The sequence below is a fragment of the Hyla sarda genome, chromosome 10, assembly GCF_029499605.1.
Source record: "Hyla sarda isolate aHylSar1 chromosome 10, aHylSar1.hap1, whole genome shotgun sequence".
Classification (NCBI taxonomy): domain Eukaryota; kingdom Metazoa; phylum Chordata; class Amphibia; order Anura; family Hylidae; genus Hyla; species Hyla sarda.
The window spans coordinates 22,317,599-22,340,304 of NC_079198.1; the positions used below are offsets into that span (position 1 = coordinate 22,317,599).

Below are 22,706 nucleotides of genomic sequence, written 5' to 3' on the forward strand. Positions count from 1 at the left end.
ATAGCTTATATTCACTGTACAATACTTATAATAAATGTACATCATTAATACACAATAGAATACCATACCAATGACCTTTGCCAGATGATGAAGTGGCAACATTAAAGAAGACACCAGAAAAAAAATCCAAACAGAAAAGAATTTCCTCTGTAGTATACAGCCGCTAATAAGTACTGGAAGGATTAAGAATTTTGAATAGAAATAATTTACAAATCTGTTAAACTTTCTGGCACCAGTTGATTAAGAAAAGTTTTCCACCGGAGTACCCCTTTAAGGCCACTTGTTGGCAGATGTGGGGCTGACAAGGGGCAACCTCGGGCAGACTATAAAGAGAGGTATCTATGTGCAAATGATGTAGAGACTCCTGAGGAAAACAATGAAGGAGTCACCTGCGGGTAAGACCCTAAAGGGTATATAGGGTCAGGCACTAAAGGAGTACATGTGGGTAAGTACTGAAAGGGCACTTGGGGCAGATACGAAAGGGGGATCCTGGGCCAGGTACTGAAGGGGGACATTGGTGGGTACTGAAGGCGACTGGAGGTTGACAATATAGGTTGCAATAGCAGCAATACACACTGAGGAATAGGAGAGGAATCCTCGCTTAAAAATTCTGCTGCGGAATTTACGTTTTTTTTCGTGCTAAATTTGTGCGAATTTTGCGCAAAAATTTTGTGAAATTAACATGGATTATAGGCACGGAATATTGGATAAAAATGTTTTTTTTTTTTGTTTTTTTTTGCTGGAATTTCCCTTTTTATTTATTTATTTTTCGTGCGGAATGTCCGCGCGAATTTCGCGCAAATTCCGTGTGGAAACGATTTCAAGCGGAAAGTTTTTAACCATTGACTTCAATGGACTTCTGCTCGCATTGTCCGCAAGAAGAATGAACATGCCTTTGGCTGTCCGGGCATGCCGGGAGTTGTAGTTTCGCAACAGCTGGAGGCACTCTGGTTGGGAAACACTGCACTATACTAAAATAGGTGGAGGCAGACACTGAAGAGGGCAGGTAATGGGGCAAACAATAAGGGGGGCACCTGAGACTTACACTGAAGGGGCACCATCACCAAAAGTGAAGGCAGCATTATGGGGTTAAACATGACAACATGAAGGGGACATTTGGACCTAAGGCATCTCATGTGAATGAATGGATCCATGGAATGACTGACACAGACTTGGGAATCATATACAGCTCAATGCCTGGATGTGATTATGACAGCTGAGGATTTGCTACAGCCGCACATTGACCGCCCTGTGTCCCTGATCCACACAAGTGAGACGTGAGCTGCAGCGATGATTGACAGCTCAGCCCCCCGGGCGAGCCCCGCCCTCGCGTGACGTCACTGTGTCAGTGCTGAGCAGAAGGAGGAGAAGCCGAGCCTGGTCCACTTCCTGCACACCCAGGGCAAGCAGCAGGCACACACTCTGCCCTCCGTGCCATGGATCTGGATTCCGTCCTAGAGAAGCTGGAGAGTGGGGAGCAGGAGCTGGTGCAGAAGGCACTGATGGAGTATAACAAGGAGGTGAGGAGGCAGCACTGGATTGTTTGCTTCTAACCCTACATTTGGGGGTGGAGGGATTGCATGCAAATCCTACTTACATTAAGCTCTGCTTTTTATCTCTCCATTCTGATCAGCCGTAAGGGAATGGTGGGTAAAGTCCTAGAAATGTCGCCTATTGTGCCATGTCTATCCATGACTCCATAGGATGCGTCCATTATATGGTTATAATAATACGGGGGTAATGTGACCACGATAAAACTTGTCTTCGTTTTTTTGCCGTACTGTTTTCAATCAGTTTTTCTAAAGAAAATCATATGGCAAAAAAAAAAACGGATGGAACAGTATGGGAAAAGGTAAACCGTATGCGTTTTTAAACCGTATACTGTATCTAAAAGTGCATACAGTTCCATCCATTTTTTATTTTTAAAAAAAATGTAAAATTTTGTCCATTTTTAATGGGAGGGGTGTTGGGTGGGGATTTTAGGATGCAAATGCGCATGTGCAAAGTAAAAAACGTATACGGTTTCCCGTTTGGAACCGTATACATGTACGTTTCCCATTGACGTCCATGTTAAAAAGGTATGCGGTTGCAGTACGGTTTTTAAACTACGGTTTTGAGTACGGGAGAAAACCGTATTGTAAGAAAACAGTACGCAACCGGATGCATCTGGTTTTCAATTATTTGTCTATGTATATAGTTTTCAATACGGTTCCGTGCGTTTTCAATAATGAAAACGTATACGAGAAACGTACTTGAAAAACGTGGTGTGAACCCAGCCTTACATTAGGCGCTGATTTTTTTTTCTCTCTATTCTGATCAGTTTTAAGGGAATGGTGGGTAAAGTCCTAGAAATGTCGCCTATTGTGCCATGTCTATCCATGACTCCATAGGATGCGTCCATTATATGGTTATAATAATACGGGGGTAATGTGACCATGATAAAACTTGTCTTCGTTTTTTGCCATACTGTTTTCAATCAGTTTTTCTGAAGAAAACCGTATGGCAAAAAAAAAAAAAAACCTGTATGGGGAAAAAGTAAACCATATGCGTTTGTAAACCGTATACTGTATTTGAAAGTGCATACGGTTCCATCCGTTTTTTTTTTTTTTTTTTAAATGTTTTTTTACATTTTGTCCATCTTTAATGGGAGGGGTGTTGGGTGGGGACTTTAGGATGCAAATGCGCATGTGCAAAGTAAAAAAAAGTACCGTTAGGAATCGTATACATGTGCGTTTCCCATTGATGTCCATGTTAAAAACGTATGCGGAGCAAAACAGTGGTCAACTACGGTTTTGAGTACGGGAGAAAACCGTATTGCAAGAAAACAGTACGCAACCGGGTGCATGCGGTTTTCAATTATTTGTCTATGTATACGGTTTTCAATACGGTTCCATACGTTTTCAATAATGAAAACCTATATGGGAAACGTACTTAAAATGTGGTGTGAACCCACCCGTAAGTAAGTAAAAAACGCATATGGTTTCGTATGGAACCGTATACATGTGCGTTTCCCATTGATGTCCATGTTAAAAAAAAAAAAAAAAGTGCGGATTTTACTTTGCACATGCGCATTTGCGTCCTAAAGTCCCCACCCAACATCCCTCCCATTAATATTGCTCAGAATATAAAATAAGAAGGTAGGTGCACGTTGGCCATCGCTTGGTGCTGGGCATCTTGGGCGGTGATGGGGATGTTGAAGATAAGCAATAAGGGTCTTCTTTGTTTTGTGGAAACCGCGCCACTTTTGCCCACTGGTCCATGCGATACTGCAGCATCGTCCCATTCACTGGGGTAGGGAGAAGCCGCAGAACCATTTATGCTGGGGGCTATGGGGAATTTGGTTGAGTGGTAAACTGCAATATCAGACATGTCCCGTAGACAGGAGTGGCGCTGTTTCTTATTTTAATCCTGGACAACCACTTTACGCACTAAGGCTGGGTTCACACCACGTTTTGTACTTATGGTTCCCGTATACGGCTGGGAGGAGGGGGGCGGGGCTTAATAGCGGCGCCCGCACTCAGCCGTATAGGGGAACCGTATTTAATGCATGTCCATGAGCCGACCGGAGTGAACCGCACCCTCCGGTCGGCTGCGTTTTCGTCCGTATGCGGTTTCCCGACCGTATGCGGTAGACCACATATGCGGTTTCCCGACTGCAGGCAAAAATGTGGTCTACCGCATACAGTCGGGAAACCGCATACTGCCGAAAACGCAGCCGACTGGAGGCTGCGGTTCATTCCGGTCGGCTCATAGACATGCATTAAATACGGTTCCCCTATACGGCTGAGTGCGGGTGCCGCGATTAAGCCCCGCCCCCTCCTCCCAGCCGTATACAGGAACCGTAAGTACAAAACGTGGTGTGAACCCAGCCTAACTCCCCGAACACTGAAACTCATCTGTGGCTACAGGTAACCTAATATTCTATCCCCAAAGTCATTCTGACAGGTGTCCATGAAATTGATGTGGGAATGTCTTGGTGTCCTTTTTTTTTTTCTATCCATAGGATAGGACATTGTTTCCTAACCAGGGTGCCTCCAGATGTTGCAAAACTGCAACTCCCAGCATGCCCGGACAGCCGAAGGCTGAGTAAATCCCTGTCCTCTGGTTGTGTGGTATTACAACTTTCCTCTATTCACTTCAAGGCAACAGAGCTGGGACCCCCCTTTCTGCGCTCTGCCAGGGCTCCATACGGGAGATCTGGGGGGCCCCAGCGGTCAGACCCCCCGCAATCTGAGAGTTATCCCCTATCCTTAGGATAGGAGATACGTTTTCAGATCCTGGAGTACTGCTTTAAAGGGGTACTCTGGCGCTAAGACATCTTATCTCCTATCCAAAGGATGGGGGATAAGATGCCTGATTGCGGGGGTCCCACTGCTGGAGACCCCCGTGATCTTTCACACAGCACCCCATTACCATCAGCCCCCGGAGCATGTTCACTCCGGGTCTGATGACTGCCAATCACGGGGCCGGAGTATTGTGACGCCACACGGGGGGCGGACCAGTGACGTCACAATACTCCGGCCCCGTGATCGGCAGTCATCAGACCCGGAGTGAACATGCTCTGGGGGCTGATGGTAACACGGTGCTGCGTGAAAGATCACGGGGGTCCCTAGCGGCGAGACCCCTGTGATCAGGCATCTTATGGATAGGGGATAAGATGTCTTAGCACCGGAGTACCCCTTTAATGTTACAATATCAAAGGAGAACTCCGGAATATAAAAATTGTCGCACATACTGCCGGCAGTAAAAAAATAAAATAAAGATGTACATACCTTCCTCCGCTCCTCCGGTAACCGGCTCCGGTCTCCGCCGCGATCCACTTCCTGGTTGCCGGTGGTCGGATTAATTATACTGCACTCAGCCAATCCCCGGCCGCAGCAAAGTCAGACTCGGCCGGCGATAGGCTAAGCGGCAGTGTGAAAACGCTTCAGGACACAAAATTCTTCACTACACCGGCACCTGCTGCCGGGGCCGAAAACGTCACACTGCCGCTCAGCCTATCGCCGGCCGAGGCGGGACTTCACTGCGGCCGGTGATTGGCTGAGCGCAGTATGACTCTCCGACCACCGTCAACCAGGAAGAGGATCGCGGCGGAGGCCGGAGCCGGTTACCGGAGGCCCTGGCTGAGTGCAGTATGACTCTCCGACCACCGTCAACCAGGAAGAGGATCCCGGGGGAGCGGAGGAAGGTATGTACATCTTTATTTTTTTACTGCCGGCAGTATGGGGAACACTTTTTATTTTCTGGAGTTCTCCTTTAATTGGTTTCAGAACAAGCATTGTACTTATGACCATATCTCTATGGAAATCTGGTAATTGTTTCTGAAGCCCCAAAAATGTCATCCACAAATAAGAAAAAGTGAGGATTAAAGAAAAATAAGTAGATAACTAATACAGATAAAGCAAATCCTTACATATTAAAGTAAGAAAGATCTGCTGGGAGCTGTAATCACTGTCTATGTAGAGGACAGGAGCTTCTTCAGGGTCCTGTACAGTACACAGTGTCCTAAAAATGTAACATGGAGCCGTCCTCACCTGGTGTCCAAAGGAGCAACTAACCCTGGTACAGGTAAAGAGTACAGAACATGTAATACCTCCCTGTACTCTAGGGGGCGCTACCAGACATCAGTCAGTGCATACACTTCAGTAATACCAGTGAAATATCCATTCTGATTGGTCGGTTCTTCCAGCCATTGACACGTTTCACAGATCTGGACTGTCTGTAGCATTGTATGTTGAGTCTTGTTTCAAGTTACAATGGCCCAGAAAGGACCATTGTATACTGAAAATATTGTAACCTGAGGCCATTGTGAGTTTAGAGATCACTGTATAAGACTCAATTCCCTGAGGTAATACGGTTACATTTCTGTGTTCATATTATGGCCGCGAGTCCCAGTCTGACCCCTGGGTCTAAGGACTCAGGCCAATAACATTATAGATATCTATGATGCTGTCAGCTCAGGTCACTAGGCCCGTGGTCAGCAATAATTCTGCCTTGTTAGGCTCGGGTCACACAGGCTTATATCAGACACGTTCGGCGCCTAGAAATTGCTTACTACTTTTTTTATTCATTAGGCTGGGTTCACATTAAGTTTTCCGCAATATTGGAGCGTATATGGCTGGGGGGGAGTGAAAACCGGGCGCTCCCGTAACCCGGCCGTATGTAATTCATTTCAATGAGCCGACTGGAGTGAAACGCTGACTCCGGTCGGCTCATTTTTGCCACGTATGCGGTTTTCCCACCGGACCGAAAACCGTGGTCGACCACGGTTTTAGGTCCGGTGGAAAAACCGCATACGGGGCAAAAATGAGCCGACCGGAGTCAGCGTTTCACTCCAGTCGGCTCATTGAAATGAATTACATACGGCCGGGTTACGGGAGCGCTCTGTTTTCGCTAACACCCCCCCCCCCCCAGCCGTATACTGTCCCGTATTGCTGAAAACGGAATGTGAACCCAGCCTTAGGGCTGGTTCACATCACTTTTTCTCCCATACGGGACAGTATACGGCAGGGGGGAGCTAAAACCTCGCGCTCCCGTATGCCTTTCGTATGCGCTCCCGTATGTAATTCATTTCAATGAGCCGGTCGGAGTGAAACATTCGGTCGGCTCATTTTTGCGCTGTATGCGCTTTTTCCCCGGCCCTAAAACTGTGGTCAACCACGGTTTTAGGTCCGGTTGTAAAAGCGCATACGGTGCAAAAATGAGCCGACCGAATGTTTCACTCCGACCGGCTCATTGAAATGAATTACATACGGGAGCGCATACGAAAGGCATACGGGAGCGCAAGGTTTTAGCTCCCCCTGCCGTATGCGCTCCCGTATGGGAGAAAACGTGATGTGAACCCAGGGGTTGTTCCTATTAGGCTGTACGTGCAAGCGAGGTTCCCTATTAGGAACCCCACTCTTTTAGTCACAGTGGAGCTCTTTCTCTGGAAATATTTTTGGGCCCAAAATGTGCCATCACAAGGTGAAGCTGCTACGATCATTGGAGATCCAACAGCTTGACCCCCCAGCAGTCAACTCACAGTCGGGGGCGGGCATGCACAGCCGGCATGTTGTTTCGGTAGTGGAAAATGAAAGGTGATAATTGCTGGCCTGCCATCCTGGGTACCTGCGGTGTTTCAGCTTCCTTGAACACATAGGACATGATCTAATCCCTTCCTTGGCACCAAATATCCGGTTCCCGGTAATGCTGCCTTAATAATTAGACCTTAATATTCATCTGATTTCAACATTGAGTCCCCAGGTGTTGTAAAACTACAAGTCTCCGGATCCCTTTCCCTTTTCCTAATGTAAATTAATAGGTGTGACAGATTTTTTATTTTTTTTTATTTACCTCACGGAAGTCTAGTAATCTATCATTTATGTCTAGGCACACAGCACTTTTAATAGGATTTCTGAGGTATGATTAATGTGCCCAGCGTGAAACGGGTACGGTGTATGAGCAGCACGCTGCGATAATGAGGCGTAGGGGGAAACCATGGGGGTGGAGGGAACGGGATTGGTTGATGCTCCGAGATGATGGTCTGGTTGGAACGGAGAATTCCCGCTTGGGGTTTCGTAGTCCATCATGTGAGACATTTCCGGGACACTTTAGCTGTAGAGATGGATAAGAAACTCTCTCCCTCTAGTTTCCTGACAAGTACGTTAAATTCGGGTACACACAAATGGGTTTTCTGTGGAGGTCAGCTATCCTAAAGGGATAATGTAATAGGTATTAAAATACCCCTAATAAATGGTGGTAGCTACTAGAGATGAGCGAACTTACAGTAAATTCGATTCGTCACGAACTTCTCGGCTCGGCAGTTGATGACTTATCCTGCCTAAATTAGTTCAGCTTTCAGGTGCTCCGGTGGGCTGGAAAAGGTGGATACAGTCCTAGGAGACTCTTTCCTAGGACTGTATCCACCTTTTCCAGCCCACCGGAGCACCGGAAAGCTGAACTAATTTAGGCAGGATAAGTCATCAACTGCCGAACCGAGAAGTTTGTGACGAATCGAATTTATTGTAAGTTCGCTCATCTCTAGTAGCTACAGAAGGATTTTGGTTTGGACAATTCCTTAACCCAGTGTTTCCCAACCAGTGTGCCTCCAACTGTTGCGAAACTACACCTCCCAGCATGCCCGGACAGCCGAAGGCTGTCCGGGCATGCTGGGAGGTGTAGTTTAACAACAGCATGAGACACTATGGTTGGAAAACACTACCTTAACCCATAACTGCCTCTCCAATGTTATGGGGACACAAAGCATTAAAGGGGTATTCCAGAAAAAGTTTAACAGATTTGTAAATGACTTCTATAAAAAAAAAATCTTAATCCTTTCAATAATTATCAGCTGCTGAAGTTGAGTTGTCGTTTTCTGTCTGGCATCAGTGCTCTCTGCTGACATCTCTGCTTGTCTCGAGAACTGCAAAGAGTAGAAGAGGTTTGCTATGGGGATTTGCTTCTAAACTGGGCGGTTCCCGAGACACGTGTCATCAGAGAGCACTTAGACAGAAAAGAACAACTCAACTTCAGCAGCTAAAAAGTACTGAAAGGATTAATATTTTTTAATAGTAGTAATTTACAAATCTGTTTAACTTTCTGCAGCCAGTTGATTTATAAAAAAATTAATAAAAAAAAGTTTTTTCCTGGATAACCCCTTTTAAAGGGGTACTCCGTTGGAAATTTTTAAAATTTTTTTTTAATTTAATGAACTGGTGCCAGAAAGTTAAACAGATTTCTAAATGACTTCTATTAAAAAAATCTTTACCCTTCCAGTACTTATTAGCAGCTGTATGCTACAGAGGAAATTCTTTTCTTTTTGAATTTCTTTTTTTTTTTTTTTTTTTTTTTTGTCTTGTCCACAGTGCTCTCTGCTGATGCCCCTATCAGGAACTGTCCAGAGCAGGAGAAAATCCCCATAGTAAACCTATGCTGCTTTGGACAGTTCCTGACACGGACAGAGGTGTCAGCAGAGATCACTGTGGACAAGATAGAGAAAATTATTTTCTTTTTGAATTTCTTTTTTTTTTGTCACATACAGCTGCTAAAAAATACTGAAAGGATTGGGATTATTAAATAGAAGTAATTTATAAATCTGTTTATCTTTCTGGCACCAGTTCATATAAAAAAATAATAATAATACCACCACCGGAGTACACCTTTTTAAACCTTGTTTAGGTCATTGGGTCATGCATGTAATGCATGGATGATCCGGTCCTCCAAAAGGAAAGCTGATATATGTAGAGGTTATTCATAGAGGTCCCCTCGCATTGTGCAATGCGCTATTCCTCCGTAATCCCTCTGGAAGTGTGTGAAAAATTTGACAACTGGGCGTTACCATTCCCACTTGGCAAAGGGGTGTGTCCCTACACAGTCAGATGCTGTCAAGGGCAAACCCTGTTGTCCAAGAATGGTAATATATACAGTACCTGGTTTATGTTTACAGTACCAGGAAGAATACCAGAGGAACTGTACAATGCGGAGCTCTAAGGCCTAGTTCACACTGAGAATTTTTCTGGCCGGAGATTCTGAGATCGCCTAATGCAACACTATAAAAAGGAATCGGTTCTAGGACCGCACGGACATTGCTGTCCTCATAGATGGTAATGTCTGCAGAGTGGATTTCACCAGAAGAATGAACAGGTTCATTCTTTCGGCGGCAAAATTTCAGCGGCGAACGGCAGCCGCTAGAATTCCGTAGTGTGCACTGGAATCCCATTGTCAGCTAATTGCCTGGGCAGAATTCCGGTCAGAAACTCCGCAGTGCGAACCCGGCCTTCAGTGCACTCCGCCACTACAGTCACCGCCACCTGCGGCCATGTTCAGATGTGGCAGATTTGTTCAGAATTTTCAGTGTGGATTGTGCACCAAAATAAAATGTCCATATTATAGTGGGGTTCAAAACCACATCCAGGAATGCTGCAGATTTTCAGCATGCCCATTATGCACGCAGTGCCCAGCAACAAGGGTATGTTCGCACCGCGGAAATTCTGCTCAAAATTTCGTCAGTGATGCAGAATTGGCATTTATGCGTAGGGGGAAACCCTTTCACACCAATGCAAAGGTTCACACCGCGGAATTTCGGAGTTCAATTCTGCACGTGGAAATTCTGTAGTGTGAATATACCTTAAGGGTACGTTTATATGGGCAAATTTTTTTTTTTTTGCGGGTTTCCCGTTGCCTATTTGAAAGGGGGTGGGCTCTTCTCGGCCGCAGCGGAAAATCTGCCGCAAGCCCCATTGAAGTCAGTAGGGACTGTGGCAGGTTTTCCGCAGCGTAAATTCTGCCGCGGAAAATCTGCTGCGGACAGCCGAGAAGAGCCCGCCCACTTTCAAATACGCAGCGGGAAAGCCGCAAAAAAATCCGCCCGTGTGAACGTACCCTAAGGCAGAGTTTCCCAACCAGGGTGCCTCCAGCTGCTGCAAAACTACAACTCCCAGCATGCCCGAACAGCCTTCGGCTGTTCGGGCATGCTGGGAGTTGTAGTTTTGCAACAGCTAGAGGCACCCTGGCTGGAAAGCGCTGCCCTAAGGCTATGTTCAGACGTCCGGAATGTCCACACGTAAATGTGTGGGCACCGGTGCTAGGACCGCAGGGAAATGGGGCGTCTCCATGCATTCTGTGCGGTGTCCGCAGAAGAAATGAACACGTTCATTCTTTTTGTGGACACGGAAAACGGAAATTCCGGACATGTGCACAGCGCAGGAGAGTCCTGTTGAAATCTACGGGACTCTGCTGCTCCGGAATCTCAGGCGGAATTCCACACAGAGATTCCGGACGTAAGGCTAGGTTCACACTGCGGAATCTCCGGGCAGAAAGTTTCCGCCCGGAGATTCAGAGTGCGGCCATCGCTGACTGAATGAGTCGGCGCTAGGACCGTAGACTGCAATGTGTTCCGCGCGGATTTCCGCCTAAAGAATGAGCAACGCCATTCTTCAGGCAGAAATTTCCAAGCAGATTTTCCGCTTCACGAATTCCGAAGTGTGAATTTGTGAACGGAAACCCATTCACTACACTATACATTTTAGCAAGCGGAATTTCTGCCTGCAATTTCAAAGCGGAATTGCAGGCGGAAATTCCGTAGTGTGAGCCTAGCCTAAGAGTTTTCCATTGACAAAACAGGACTTGCCTAAAAGGTTTTATTGGGTTGAATACTTCAATTAAATAGTTTGTTGGATGTTTCCACTATGAAACTCCCATTGGAGTCTGCGTGGAAATTTCTTGTGGAAATTCTGCATTGAATCTCTGTAGTGTGAACAGGGCTTAACATGTGCAGCGGAAAACTTTTCTATGTTTGGACATGTTCTAATGATTGCAAACCATAGAAATCTTTGCCACAGTGCAGCGAAAATAAGGCTCTCCTGAGTACGGGAGATTTTGACTATTTTTAGGTAATCGCAGCTTCATCCTGTAAAGCCAAAAATGTGTCGGATGTAACCGCTTCCAAATCATGAAATATTTAGAGCTGCCGTAGGAGGAATCGTTGTGTTTAGTGCCATTTTATGTAGCACTGCCTGTGAAGTTTGATACTAGTGTCCTTATAATAGAAAAGTTGGAACGTATGGGAAGTTGAATATTAAAGGGGTATTCCAGGCAAAACCTTTTTTTTATATATATTAACTGGCTCCGGAAAGTTAAACAGATTTGTAAATTATAAAGATAATGATGTGTAGCTCACTTATGATACAGAGGGGATATAGTGCTTGAGGTTAAAGGTGATAGAATATATATAAAATATATAGAAACCAGTCCTCTAAAGCACTAGGGATATAGAAAAGGAGAATGAGTTGATAGAATGTGGATCCAATTGTTTAAGTGAAAATAAGTGTATTTATTATATAAAACAATATAGTATACAGCCAATCACCTAGCAGGGCCCTTGCAGGTGAAAGGTAATATAATGTTAAAATATTATGGTATCAATAAAAATAAACCAAAAGGGTCACTGAAGAAAAAGCCTGTGGCTTTGAAACGCGTCTGACCCTGTTTTAAGTACAAAGATATTAGGTGTATATCACTTTAAAGAATCTATCCGCTCAATTACCAACTTGCAACCGCTGGATGTCTGCGGTATCGGGACCACCATAACGCGCGCATTGCTAGCGCGTCATTGGGACACGCACCTGTTGTCGACCATCCATTCATTCGCAGCTCCGGACGGCAGAGCTCCTGGACACCACCCCGTTAGGCCGGACGCCTCTCCGTGCCAGCCCAGGACACTTGGAGCCCCTGGAGAGCCACTCACCTCGACCGGAATACAGACAGGCACCGCATCTATCGCGGCTGTACAAGCTCGTTGAGGGGGGTGAGTGGTGCTGTGCACCGCAATATATTCGCTACATTTATACTTACCGATTGAGCTGACTTGCTACTGTGTCTAAGACCACAACACTGTTGCAGGCCTCACAATTGAACTACCATTGAGATTCTGTGAGACTATATGACACTTGCGACACTCCCGGCATCCGCGCTATATTCGTGGTATTAGCACACATCATTGATGGACTTTGTCTTTACATTTTTTCTCAAAGAGACTTGTGATCATTGAAAAGAGACTTTTTATCTTTGCAGCGGATATTCATTTATCTTTTGTATTTTTGTGCTATTTTATTTTTATTGATACCATAATATGCTGGGAGTTTTAGTTTTGCAACAGCTGGAGGCACCCCGGGTTTGAAAACACTGACCTATACTATATACTTCAGAATAGTCCAACATGCTGGGAGTTGTAGTTTTCGTTTGGGGCAGCTGCTGAAACCACAGGCTGTATCAAGGCATGCTGGGAGTTGTAGTTCTAACAAGCTGTAACTCCCAAATTTAATAAAAAAAAAAAAGCAATCAAAAGTCACATCAAAACAAAAACAGTCCTGTTAAAAACTACAGATCGGGGCGCAAAAAATAATCCCTCATACAGGCCCGAATACAGAGAAATAAAGTTATAGGGGTCAGAGTAGGACAAAATTTCCCCCACATATGTGTGTCCTGTGATGTCACGCATATATAATTATTTATGCAAATTAGCATGGCAGGTATTTTTTGGCAAGAAAGGTGGCAACCCTAGCCCCATCGTGTGCAGTTCTAAGGTGGCCATGACCTGTAGGCCGCAGCCCCGGCCAGCACATTGGGGGAGATTTCTCAAAACCTGTGCAAAGGAAAAGTTGCCCATAGCAACCAATCAGATCGCTTCTTTCATTTTGCAGGGGCCTTGTTAAAAATGAAACCAGCGAGATGATTGGTTACCATGGGCAACTGGGCAACTTTTCCTCTGAACGGGTTTTGATAAATCTTCCCCATTATTAGTTTGGTCTCGGCCCAGAGACCTCTCACATATGGCAGGCGGGAGTTTCCATTCTCTCCTGGCTTGTGTGTTTTTCCTGTGAATAGATACAAGTGTTCACCATAAACAAGGTGTAATTGTTCCCCATAGAGCGCCCAGGACAGCGATACTGTGTAATCTTGTTTATCTCGTGTGTGAAGACGATGTCTGCCAAGAGTATTGCAGGTTTGTAATAATATCAGACATTAGATTAAAAAAAAAAGTCCCCAATGGCAAAATTGTGTCTAAAATCTTCCATAAACCTTATGTTTTAGTGTCGGTGCTTTATTCAGGCAGCCATTTTACTGGCAGAACCAATTCATTCGTTCATCCATTTGTCTTTTTCACAGCATAAAGGCAACATAAAGACAATATCGGGCATAGCATTAAAGGGGTACTCCACTGCCCCAGCATTCGGAACATTTTGTTCCAAATGCTGGCTGCGGGGGTCGGGACATCATGGCCACGCCCCTCGTGATGTCATGTCACGCCCCCTCAATGCAAGTCTATGGAAGACTTGCATTGAGGGGGGTGATGTGATGTCAGGAGGGGCGTGGCTGTGACATCATGACCCCCACAGTCCGCACCCAGCGTTCGGAATAAAATGTTCCGAACGCTGGGGCAGTGGAGAACCCCTTTAAAACCAATAACAAGTTAAGTAGGTAGCATTGATTATTTGCTGACAGCGGTACCTGTCTAGAAGTGGAATATATTAGGGCCAATGCACGCTATCTGCTTACAGCAGAATATAAGTGATCTCAATGGGATTCTGGTGCTCAGTTCACACTGCACAAGTTCCGTAGCAAAACTTCGGAATTTGGATTCCACCAAAATAATAAACGTGTTCATTCCCTTGGCAGAATCCACCTGGAAAAGGCCATTAGTCATGGGACTTTAAATTGCAGAGGTTAAAGGGGTTCTCCACCATAAGGTGATTTTAGTATGTACCTGGCAGACATGGCTATGTTGGGAGATTACCAAAATACTGTGGCTAGCTTTTTGTGAACTTGTATTTCCTGTTTGACTTTTCTTTTTTTGACTACAAATCCCATAATTCCATTTTCCTTCCTCCCACACATCAGCCACCCCACCCGTTGAAATATAAATGAGCTGCATCCATTCAAAAGACCTGTGGTTTTCAATCAGGGTGCCTACAGCTGTTGCATTAGTTGCAGATTGATCCCTCCACCCATTGAAGCAGACAGGCTCCCTGTCATCAGCTGACTAGTGAGTCAGGTCTCGGACGCATTGCATGCTGGGAAAAATCTGAGACCACATTCATTTTGTATGCTGTTAAAAATAAATAGTGGGGTGAAAATCACATAAGAATTGTGAGAAAACCAAACAAAATAAACTTTAACGCAGGTTCCTACGTCGGCCTTATGTTCTTCCTGGGTACGGGAATGTCGGAGAGCCGTCAGCCTATCACCGGCCACTGTGATGTTCCGCCTCGGCTGGTGATAGGCTGAGCTTACTGTCATGTAAGAAGCCGGCCAGAGCTCCTTACATGACAGTGCGCTCAACCTATCACCGGCCGAGGCGGAACATCACTGCGGCCGGTGATAGGCTGACGGCTGTCCGATGTTCCATTCCCTAGGAAGCTGGTCCGGACCGACTGAGCAGGTGAGTTAAAGTTTATTTTGTTTACCTTTTGCAGCCCGGGCATAGGGATACCGCACAGTATAGAGTGTCAGCCGGCGGCCCGCAACAAACCGTAGGACAAGGAGGGCAGGGCTACCGGGTGATATTTGAGTATTTAACCCGATGGGTACAGCGCAGTGCTGGGCTAATAATTGGGGGGGGGGGGGGCAGAATCACATATGATTAGTTCCCCGATGGGGACAGTGCAGCGCTGGGCTGATAATTAATTCATTCCCGAGGGGGAGGGGCCAAACCAGTATTGCGGTATGGGGAAAAATTCATATCGTGCAGGACAAAAATTTCGGTATTCAGTATGAACTGGTATACCGCCCAGCGCTACATTCACACCACGATTCCTTAACACGGTGACCGGATCCAGCTGGAAGATATGAAAACTGGGCGCTCCCGTATCCCATCTGGACCCGGCCCGCATCTCATTCATTTGAATGAGCCGACCGAAGTCAGATAACTCCTTTCTGCCCCGTATCCGGTTTTGTGACCGGACTGAAAACCGTACTATGCAAGATAGTGACTCCGGTCGGCTTATTCAAATGAATGAGATGCGGGCCGGGTCACCATATTAAAGAATCATGGTGTGAACGCACCCTTAGCCTGGTCTAGCAGTATTCCTCAATATCTGTGGCCTCTTTCTGCAGGGTAGTGATCCAGCGATACTGCAAAGATTGCTGAGCAATGGTCTGAGGAACATGATTAAAAATTCTTCAGATTGCAGTCTAATTGAGCATCTTTAGGATGTGTTGGGAAAAACAAGTCAGATCCGTGGTAGGCTCATATGATGCTTTTAATGTTATGGCTTATTGATATAATAGAATTGCCTAAATTTCGCTTTTTAGTACTTTTTCCCAGCATATGAGTTATTTTACTTTAGTTTCTTTTTTTTTTAAAACCATTTAATAATCATGAATATGCAAAACGAAAACCAACGCTAGGGCTGCAAAATAGCAAGCTGGAGCACACTCACTTCACCTGGTCCAGCACTAGCACCCTTTTAATGGAGGAATACCCCTTTAATGGGGATAGTCCTCGATCTTGGATCCACTAACTAGTGCTGGTACGTCTTCAACATGAGCTGTGAAAGTCAAGTGCTAGACTGTGTGGCAGATTTCAGCTACTTTGATATGAAACAATTTTTGGCAAGTGCCAGATTTGGTTGGGTTCCCACTTTTTTTAGTCTGGAATGCTGCTGTCATACATTCTCAAAGTCTCAGGCATCTGTTTATCTAATGAATTGGGAGCTTTACATGATGTATCCTGTAAACGAATGCCATTAAAGTCTATGGGTGATGGATGCCTTGTTGACATTCATCATCCTTTGGATACAAGGCATCTATTTTAAGGCCGGGTTCACACCTGCTTTTGTCTTCTTCATCTGCTTCCTGCTTGATTCGTTCCGGCATCAGAAAATGTGAACTATACTGATCTCATTGATATCATTGGGTCAGTTTGCATCCATTCAGTCTGTTGTCAGTTTTGTTGAATGCACAAAAAATTGTGAAATACACTTTTTTTTTTTTTTTCTATTCAAATTTTTACATTGAAGCCTGTGATGAGGGACTTAAAGGGGGTATTCCAAGATTTTATTTTTTATTTTTTTTATTTTATATCAACTGGCTCCAGAAAGTTAAACAGAAATTTGTAAATTACTTCTATTAAAAAATCTTAATCCTTCCAATAATTATCAGCTGCTGAAGTTGAGTTGTTCTTTTCTGTCTGGCAACAGTGCTCTCTGCTGACATCTCTGCTTGTCTTGGGAACTGCACAGAGTAGAAGAGGTTTGCTATGGGGATTTGCTTCTATTCTGGACAAATCCCAAGACAGGTGTCATCAGAGAGCACTTAGACAGAAAAGAACAACTCAACTTCAGCAGCTCATAAGTACTGAAAGGATTAAGATTTTTTTTAATAGAAGTAATTTACAAATCTGTTTAACTTTCTGGAGCCATTTGATGTATAAAAATAGTATTTTTTCCTGGATAACCCCTTTTAATGGAAGAGTGTTTTAGTTTGGATAACTGTTCAAAACGCTGGAGCCTGGAGCTTGTGACGTCATAACCCCGCCCCCTCATGACGTCACTCCCCACCCCCTCAATGCACGTCTATGGGAGGGGGCGTGACAACTGTCACGCCCCCTCCCATAGACGTCCATTGAGGGGGCTGGGTGTGACGTCATGAGGGGGCGGAGCTATGACGTCACGAGCTTCCGGCGCTGGCTCCAACATTCGGAACAGTTTGTTCCAAACACTGAGCAGCGGAGTACCCCTTTAAGGATCCATTCATCTACATTCAAATCAGATGACAAAATGCAGATGTCAACCCAGCCTAAGGGATACATCCTAAAAAAATTCACAATGTATCTGTTACCCAGATCCCAAATTAGCCAATAGGGGACAGATTCCACTTTGTGACATCAACACAGGCTCCATTGAAAGCATACCTGTGATATCACCGATAATAATGCTTACATATGTTACTCACTAGGTCTCGCAGATTCTTTACGTGTCCTTTTTTTTTTTTTTTTTTTTTTAATGTATCTAGCTTCTATATTTGGCTCACAAATCCTTCTGTTCTGCTGCTCACTCATTCTTACATCCACTGCTCAGAAAGGGGCATGTCCGAAACAAGCACTGACCCCACTCTCACTCACCACGCATTCAGGGTCCTCTCATCCAATCACTGCAGGCTGTTCTGTAAGCCCCTCCTCTCTGTTTACAGGCAAGAGTCTGATAGGACAGAAGTGAGCACAGACGAGTGCTAGTCCTGCCCTGACTTCCTGGACTTTGTCCCAGCCTGAGCTTCAGCTGGAACAAAGATGATGCTTTAGTCGGACAAGACTATGTTCTGGTTGGTATGGGGACCCCAAGCAATCTTTTTCAAAAGCCATAATTTTTATTTAAAAAATGCCCTCTTCTCACAGGGTTATTACTGTTCATAAGTGATAACGTGGATTAAATTATGATATTTTTTGTGAATTTCACTTGATTTTGGGATACCTTTTTTTTTGTGTTCGTAGGTTTTGTCAAGTAATATTCTTGAATTTTTGTCTCTTGCAGAACTCTCAATGTTTCTTCTTCAACACGGAGCAGAGAGAGCAAAGAAAGGTGAGAGTCCCTCTCTCAGGGGGTTAAAATATTTGGCGCTATTCTATCAGATCAGTAACTGGATGCACGGAAAGTTTCAGAAACAACTTATTTCTCTCCCTTTTCCTTTCTCTATTTAGTTCACCCAGCTACAATTTTTAGTTTGGGTTATGGTGACCATGTTTGAATGCCTGTAGTCTCCTTTATTCTAAGGATTGTGGGGTCCCAGAGGTCAAATCCTCACTGATCATTATCCCAATGATGAACGGAATAGAAGAAATTCCGGTGTCGGATATATCAACCATTATCTGGATACATTTGATGCCCATAGTCATTGCTTCATGTAGTCATGTCTGTCTGATCCTTGGTAGCCCTTGGTTTCATTATCTTGTACCACGTCGTTCTATCATTGTCAGGATTTTTTTAGCCACTGTCCAATATTCTATTCATTTTATTCTTTGATTTACTTTCTGCTCTTTGAACTGCAGCGCCAGGAGCTGGAAGAGGTAACATAATGCGGTAGTCTAGGAGTAGACTGCACCCTCCCTTATTAGGTACACCTGTTCAATTGCTTGTTAATGCAAATAGCCAATCACATGGCATCAACTCAATGCATTTAGTCGCGGACGTAAAGACAATTTGCTGAGGTTCAAGCTCATTTTCAGAAAAAGGGGGGAAAAAAAGGGGATTTAAAGTGACTTTAAACATGGTATGGTCGTTGGTGCTGGTCTGGGTATTTTGGGAACTGCTGATCTACCGGGCTTTTCACCCACAACCATCTCTATGGTTTACAGAGAATAATCTGAAAAAGAGAAAAATGCCTTGTTGAGGTCAGAGGAGAATGGGCAGACTGGTTCGGGATGACGAAAAAAAAGGCAACACTAACTCAAATAAACACTCGTTGTAACCATGATATGTAGAATACCAAATATGAATGCACAAAGCATCCAACATTGAAGCAGATGGGCTACAGCATCATCAGGAGACCACACCGGGTGTCACACTTGTTAGTTAAGAACGGGCAACAGAGGCTACAATTTGCACATGCTCACCAAAATGTGACAATTCAACACTGGAAGAACTTTGCCTGGACTGATGAGTCTCCATTCTAGCTGAGACATTTGAATGGCAGGGTCACAATTTGGCATGAAAGCATGGATTCATCCTGCCTTGTATCAGTTCTTACTAGGAGTGGTGTGATGGTGTTGAGGACACACTTTTGGCCCCTTTGAACCAATTGAGCCTTGTTTAAATGCAACATCCTACCTGAGTATTGTGGTTGACCTTGTCTATCCCTTTATGACCACTATGGACCCATCTTCTGATGGCGACTTCCAGTAGCATCACCATGTCACACTGGTTTATTGAACATGACAATGAGGTCCCTGTTCTCCAGTGGCCTCGTCACTCACCAGATTTAAATTCAGTAGACCACCTTTGGGATGTGGTAGAACAGGAGATTCTCATCATGGATGTGCAGCCAAAAAAAATCTGCAGCAACTGCGTGATGCCACCATGTCCATAGGGACTAAAATCTCTGTGGAATGTTTCCTGCACATTGTTGAAAGTATACCCCAATGAATGAAGGCAAAAGGTGGTCAAACCCAGTACTAGCAAGGTACACCTAGTAAGTGGCCGTCAGTGTTTGTGTAGATGCAATACAATGCAGAGGTTGAGTAGTGCACGGATGCACGTGAAAGGAGTGAATCCTGCAGCATATTATATTGGCCCATGTTTTGTACAGGGCAAATAATCCTATTGTAAGTACATGTCTAGTTGGTTGACTCTTAAAATGGTATTCCAGGCAAAAACTTTTATATATATATATTATATATATTATCAACTGGCTCCGGAAAGTTAAACAGATTTGTAAATTACTTCTATTAAAAAATCTTAATCCTTCCAATAGTTATTAGCTTCTGAAGTTTTCTGTCTAACTGCTCAATGATGATGTCACGTCCCGGGAGCTGTGCATGATGGGAAAATATCCCCATAGGAGCTGCACAGCTCCTGGGACGGGAGTCATCAGAAAGCAGTTAGACAGAAAACAGCAACTCAACTTCAGAAGCTAATAACTAATGGAAGGATTAAGATTTTTTTAATAGAAGTCCTTTACAAATCTGTTTAACTTTCCGGAGCCAGTTGATATATAAAAAAAAAAAGTTTTTGCCTGGAATTCCCCTTTTAATCCTCATCATGCAATCTGCCCAATGTTATGCTTTGTGGATTGGCAGATTGATTTAGTTTGCCTGTCGTTGGGATACAATGGACACATTATTTGCTTCTTGTAAATTCAAGAGAATAATAGGCAAATTGGTTCACCCATTGTATAATAAAGGTTGGCAGACCAGAAGAAAATGATAGGTCAACCTAACAGTATCTAGCCTTAAAGGGGTACTCCGCCCCTAGACATCTTATCCCCTATCCAAAGGATAGGGGATAAGATGTCTGATTGCTGGGGACCCCCGCGATCTCGGCTGTGGCACCACAGACATCCGGTACACGGAGAGAACTTGGCCCTGTGCCGGATGACTGGCCATGTGGGGCGGAGGCCGTCATGCCCCCTCCCATAGACTTGCATTGAGGTGGCGTGGCCGTGACATCACAGATCTCTGGCGCTGCACCCGATGCTCTTAACGAATGCAGGGTGCAGCAGGGAGATCGCGGGGGTCATGTTGCTGGCTCTTTGCATAGAGGATAAGATGTCTAGGGGCGGAGTACCCCTTTAAAGGGGTTTTCTAGGATAGAACAGTGATCGCCTTTCTTTAGTAATGGGCCTGAGATGCAGTACCTAACCCAACTGCATGGACATGGAGGGTGCCTTGTCAGAAACTTCAGTTAAAGGGGTACTCCGGTGGAAAACTTTTAATTTTTATTTTTTTAAATAAACTGGTGCCAGAAAGTTAATCAGATTTGTAAACTACTTCTATTAAAAAAATCTTAATCCTTCCAGTACTTATTAGCTGCTGATTACTACAGAGGAAATTCATTTCTTTTTGGAACACAGAGCTCTCTGCTGACATCACGAACACAGTGCTCTCTGCTGACATCTCTGTCCATTTTAAGAAATGTCCAGAGTAGGAGAAAATCCCCATAGAAAACATATGCTGCTCTGGACAGTTCTTAAAATAGACAAAGATGTTAGCAGAGAGCGCTGTGGTCATGATGTCAGCAGAGAGCACTGTGTTCCAAGAAAACCATTTCCTCTGTAGTATTCAGCAGCTAATAAGTACTGGAAGGATTAAGATTTTTAATAGAAATAATTTACAAATTGGTTTAACTTTCTGGCACCAGTTGATTTAAAAATAAAAATAAAAAAATAAAAAGTTTTCCGCCGGAGTACCCCTTTGGAGCCGACGCTGAGAGCTCATGACGTCACGCCCTCACGCCCGGGGTTGGGCGTGACGTCATGAGCTCTCAGCGTCGGCTCCAAAGGGGTACTCCGGCGGAAAACTTTTTATTTTTTTATTTTTAAATCAACTGGTGCCGTCACGCCCCCTCCCATAGACTTGCATTGAGGGGGTGTGGCTATGATGTCACAAGCTCCCGGCGCCAGCTTCAGCGTTCGGAACAGTTTGTTCCAAACACCGAGCAGCGGAGTACCCCTTTAAGGAGCATCATACCTGCTGATCAGTAGGGTTCCAGAGGCTAATGGGATATCCTGATTAGAGATGAGCGAACTTAAAGTAAATTTGATTAGTCACAAACTTCTCGGCTCGGCAGTTGATGACTTATCCTGCATAAATTAGTTCAGCTTTCAGGTGCTCCGGGGGCTGGAAAAGGTGGATACAGTCCTAGGAAAGAGTCTCCAGCCACCGGAGCACCTGAAAGCTGAACTAATTTACGCAGGATAAGTCATCAACTGCCGAGCCGGGAAGTTCGTGGCGAATCGAATTTACTGTAAGTTCACTCATCTCTAATCCTGATGATGGTCCATCTGTGTTTTTGCTTATTTGTGATAAAACATCAAGTTGCATATGCGACTTATTCTCATAAATTGATGATTTTTTTTGTAGTCATCTGTAGTAACTCTAAAGAAGTATAATGGGGAGAAAATGAAATTTGTGCACATTAAAATAGTTTTTGATTTGTGATAAGTTTATCATTAATGGAGCCTTTTAATAAGCAGGGATTGCCCAAAGTTGAGAAGCCATTTAAATAGTTTTCAGTTTTGCTTCAAAGTTGGACCCTCAGTGATCAACTGTAATGTGGGCAAAACAGGAGTGTTACACAGTGCTTATTGAAAAAAGAAAATTTGTTTTCTAAAGCATACCTGTCATGGTCATTTTTTGGGATCTAGCTGCTGTTGTTAAGCCATGACAGTGATGGTAAAAGTCTACTGGACAGAGTAGGCTGCCACAGTAATGGAGGATGATTTGCAGTAGAGTACCGTAGGGAGCATGTGGAGAGAAGAAAAGATTGATGGTTCAATGGCATTTCAAAGTTCTATGTGAGCAGAAATGTAAGCAGCAGCACAGCAAGGAAGGGGGTCACACTTAGCACTGAACTGCTACTTCTGAGAAAAGAGGAAAGCCTAATTTACCTTTTTAGAGACAATGTGGATCCTCTGGAGGAGGCAGATAGGCTCATAGTGGGAGATTTATCAAAACCTCTGTAGAGGAAGAGCGGTACACTTGCCCATAGCAACCAATTAGATAGCTTCTTTAATTT

General features: G+C 44.5%; 1 protein-coding gene across 2 annotated transcripts in view; it reads left to right on the plus strand.

Annotated features, from left to right (window-relative positions):
* Window positions 1-1,256: 1,256 nt before the first annotated feature.
* The window catches only part of RIC8A (RIC8 guanine nucleotide exchange factor A), a 52,930-nt gene continuing 31,480 nt past the window's right edge, over window positions 1,257-22,706 (plus strand). Inside the window, exons 1-2 of one of the 2 annotated variants that reach the window (XM_056541939.1) lie at window positions 1,257-1,520; window positions 18,009-18,056. In XM_056541939.1, the coding sequence (XP_056397914.1) occupies window positions 1,437-1,520; window positions 18,009-18,056 (132 nt within the window). In that variant the 5' untranslated portion in view covers window positions 1,257-1,436. Of the gene's footprint in view, window positions 1,521-13,237; window positions 13,484-18,008; window positions 18,057-22,706 lie in introns of those variants that run through there. The other variant, XM_056541940.1, reaches the window with a different exon arrangement.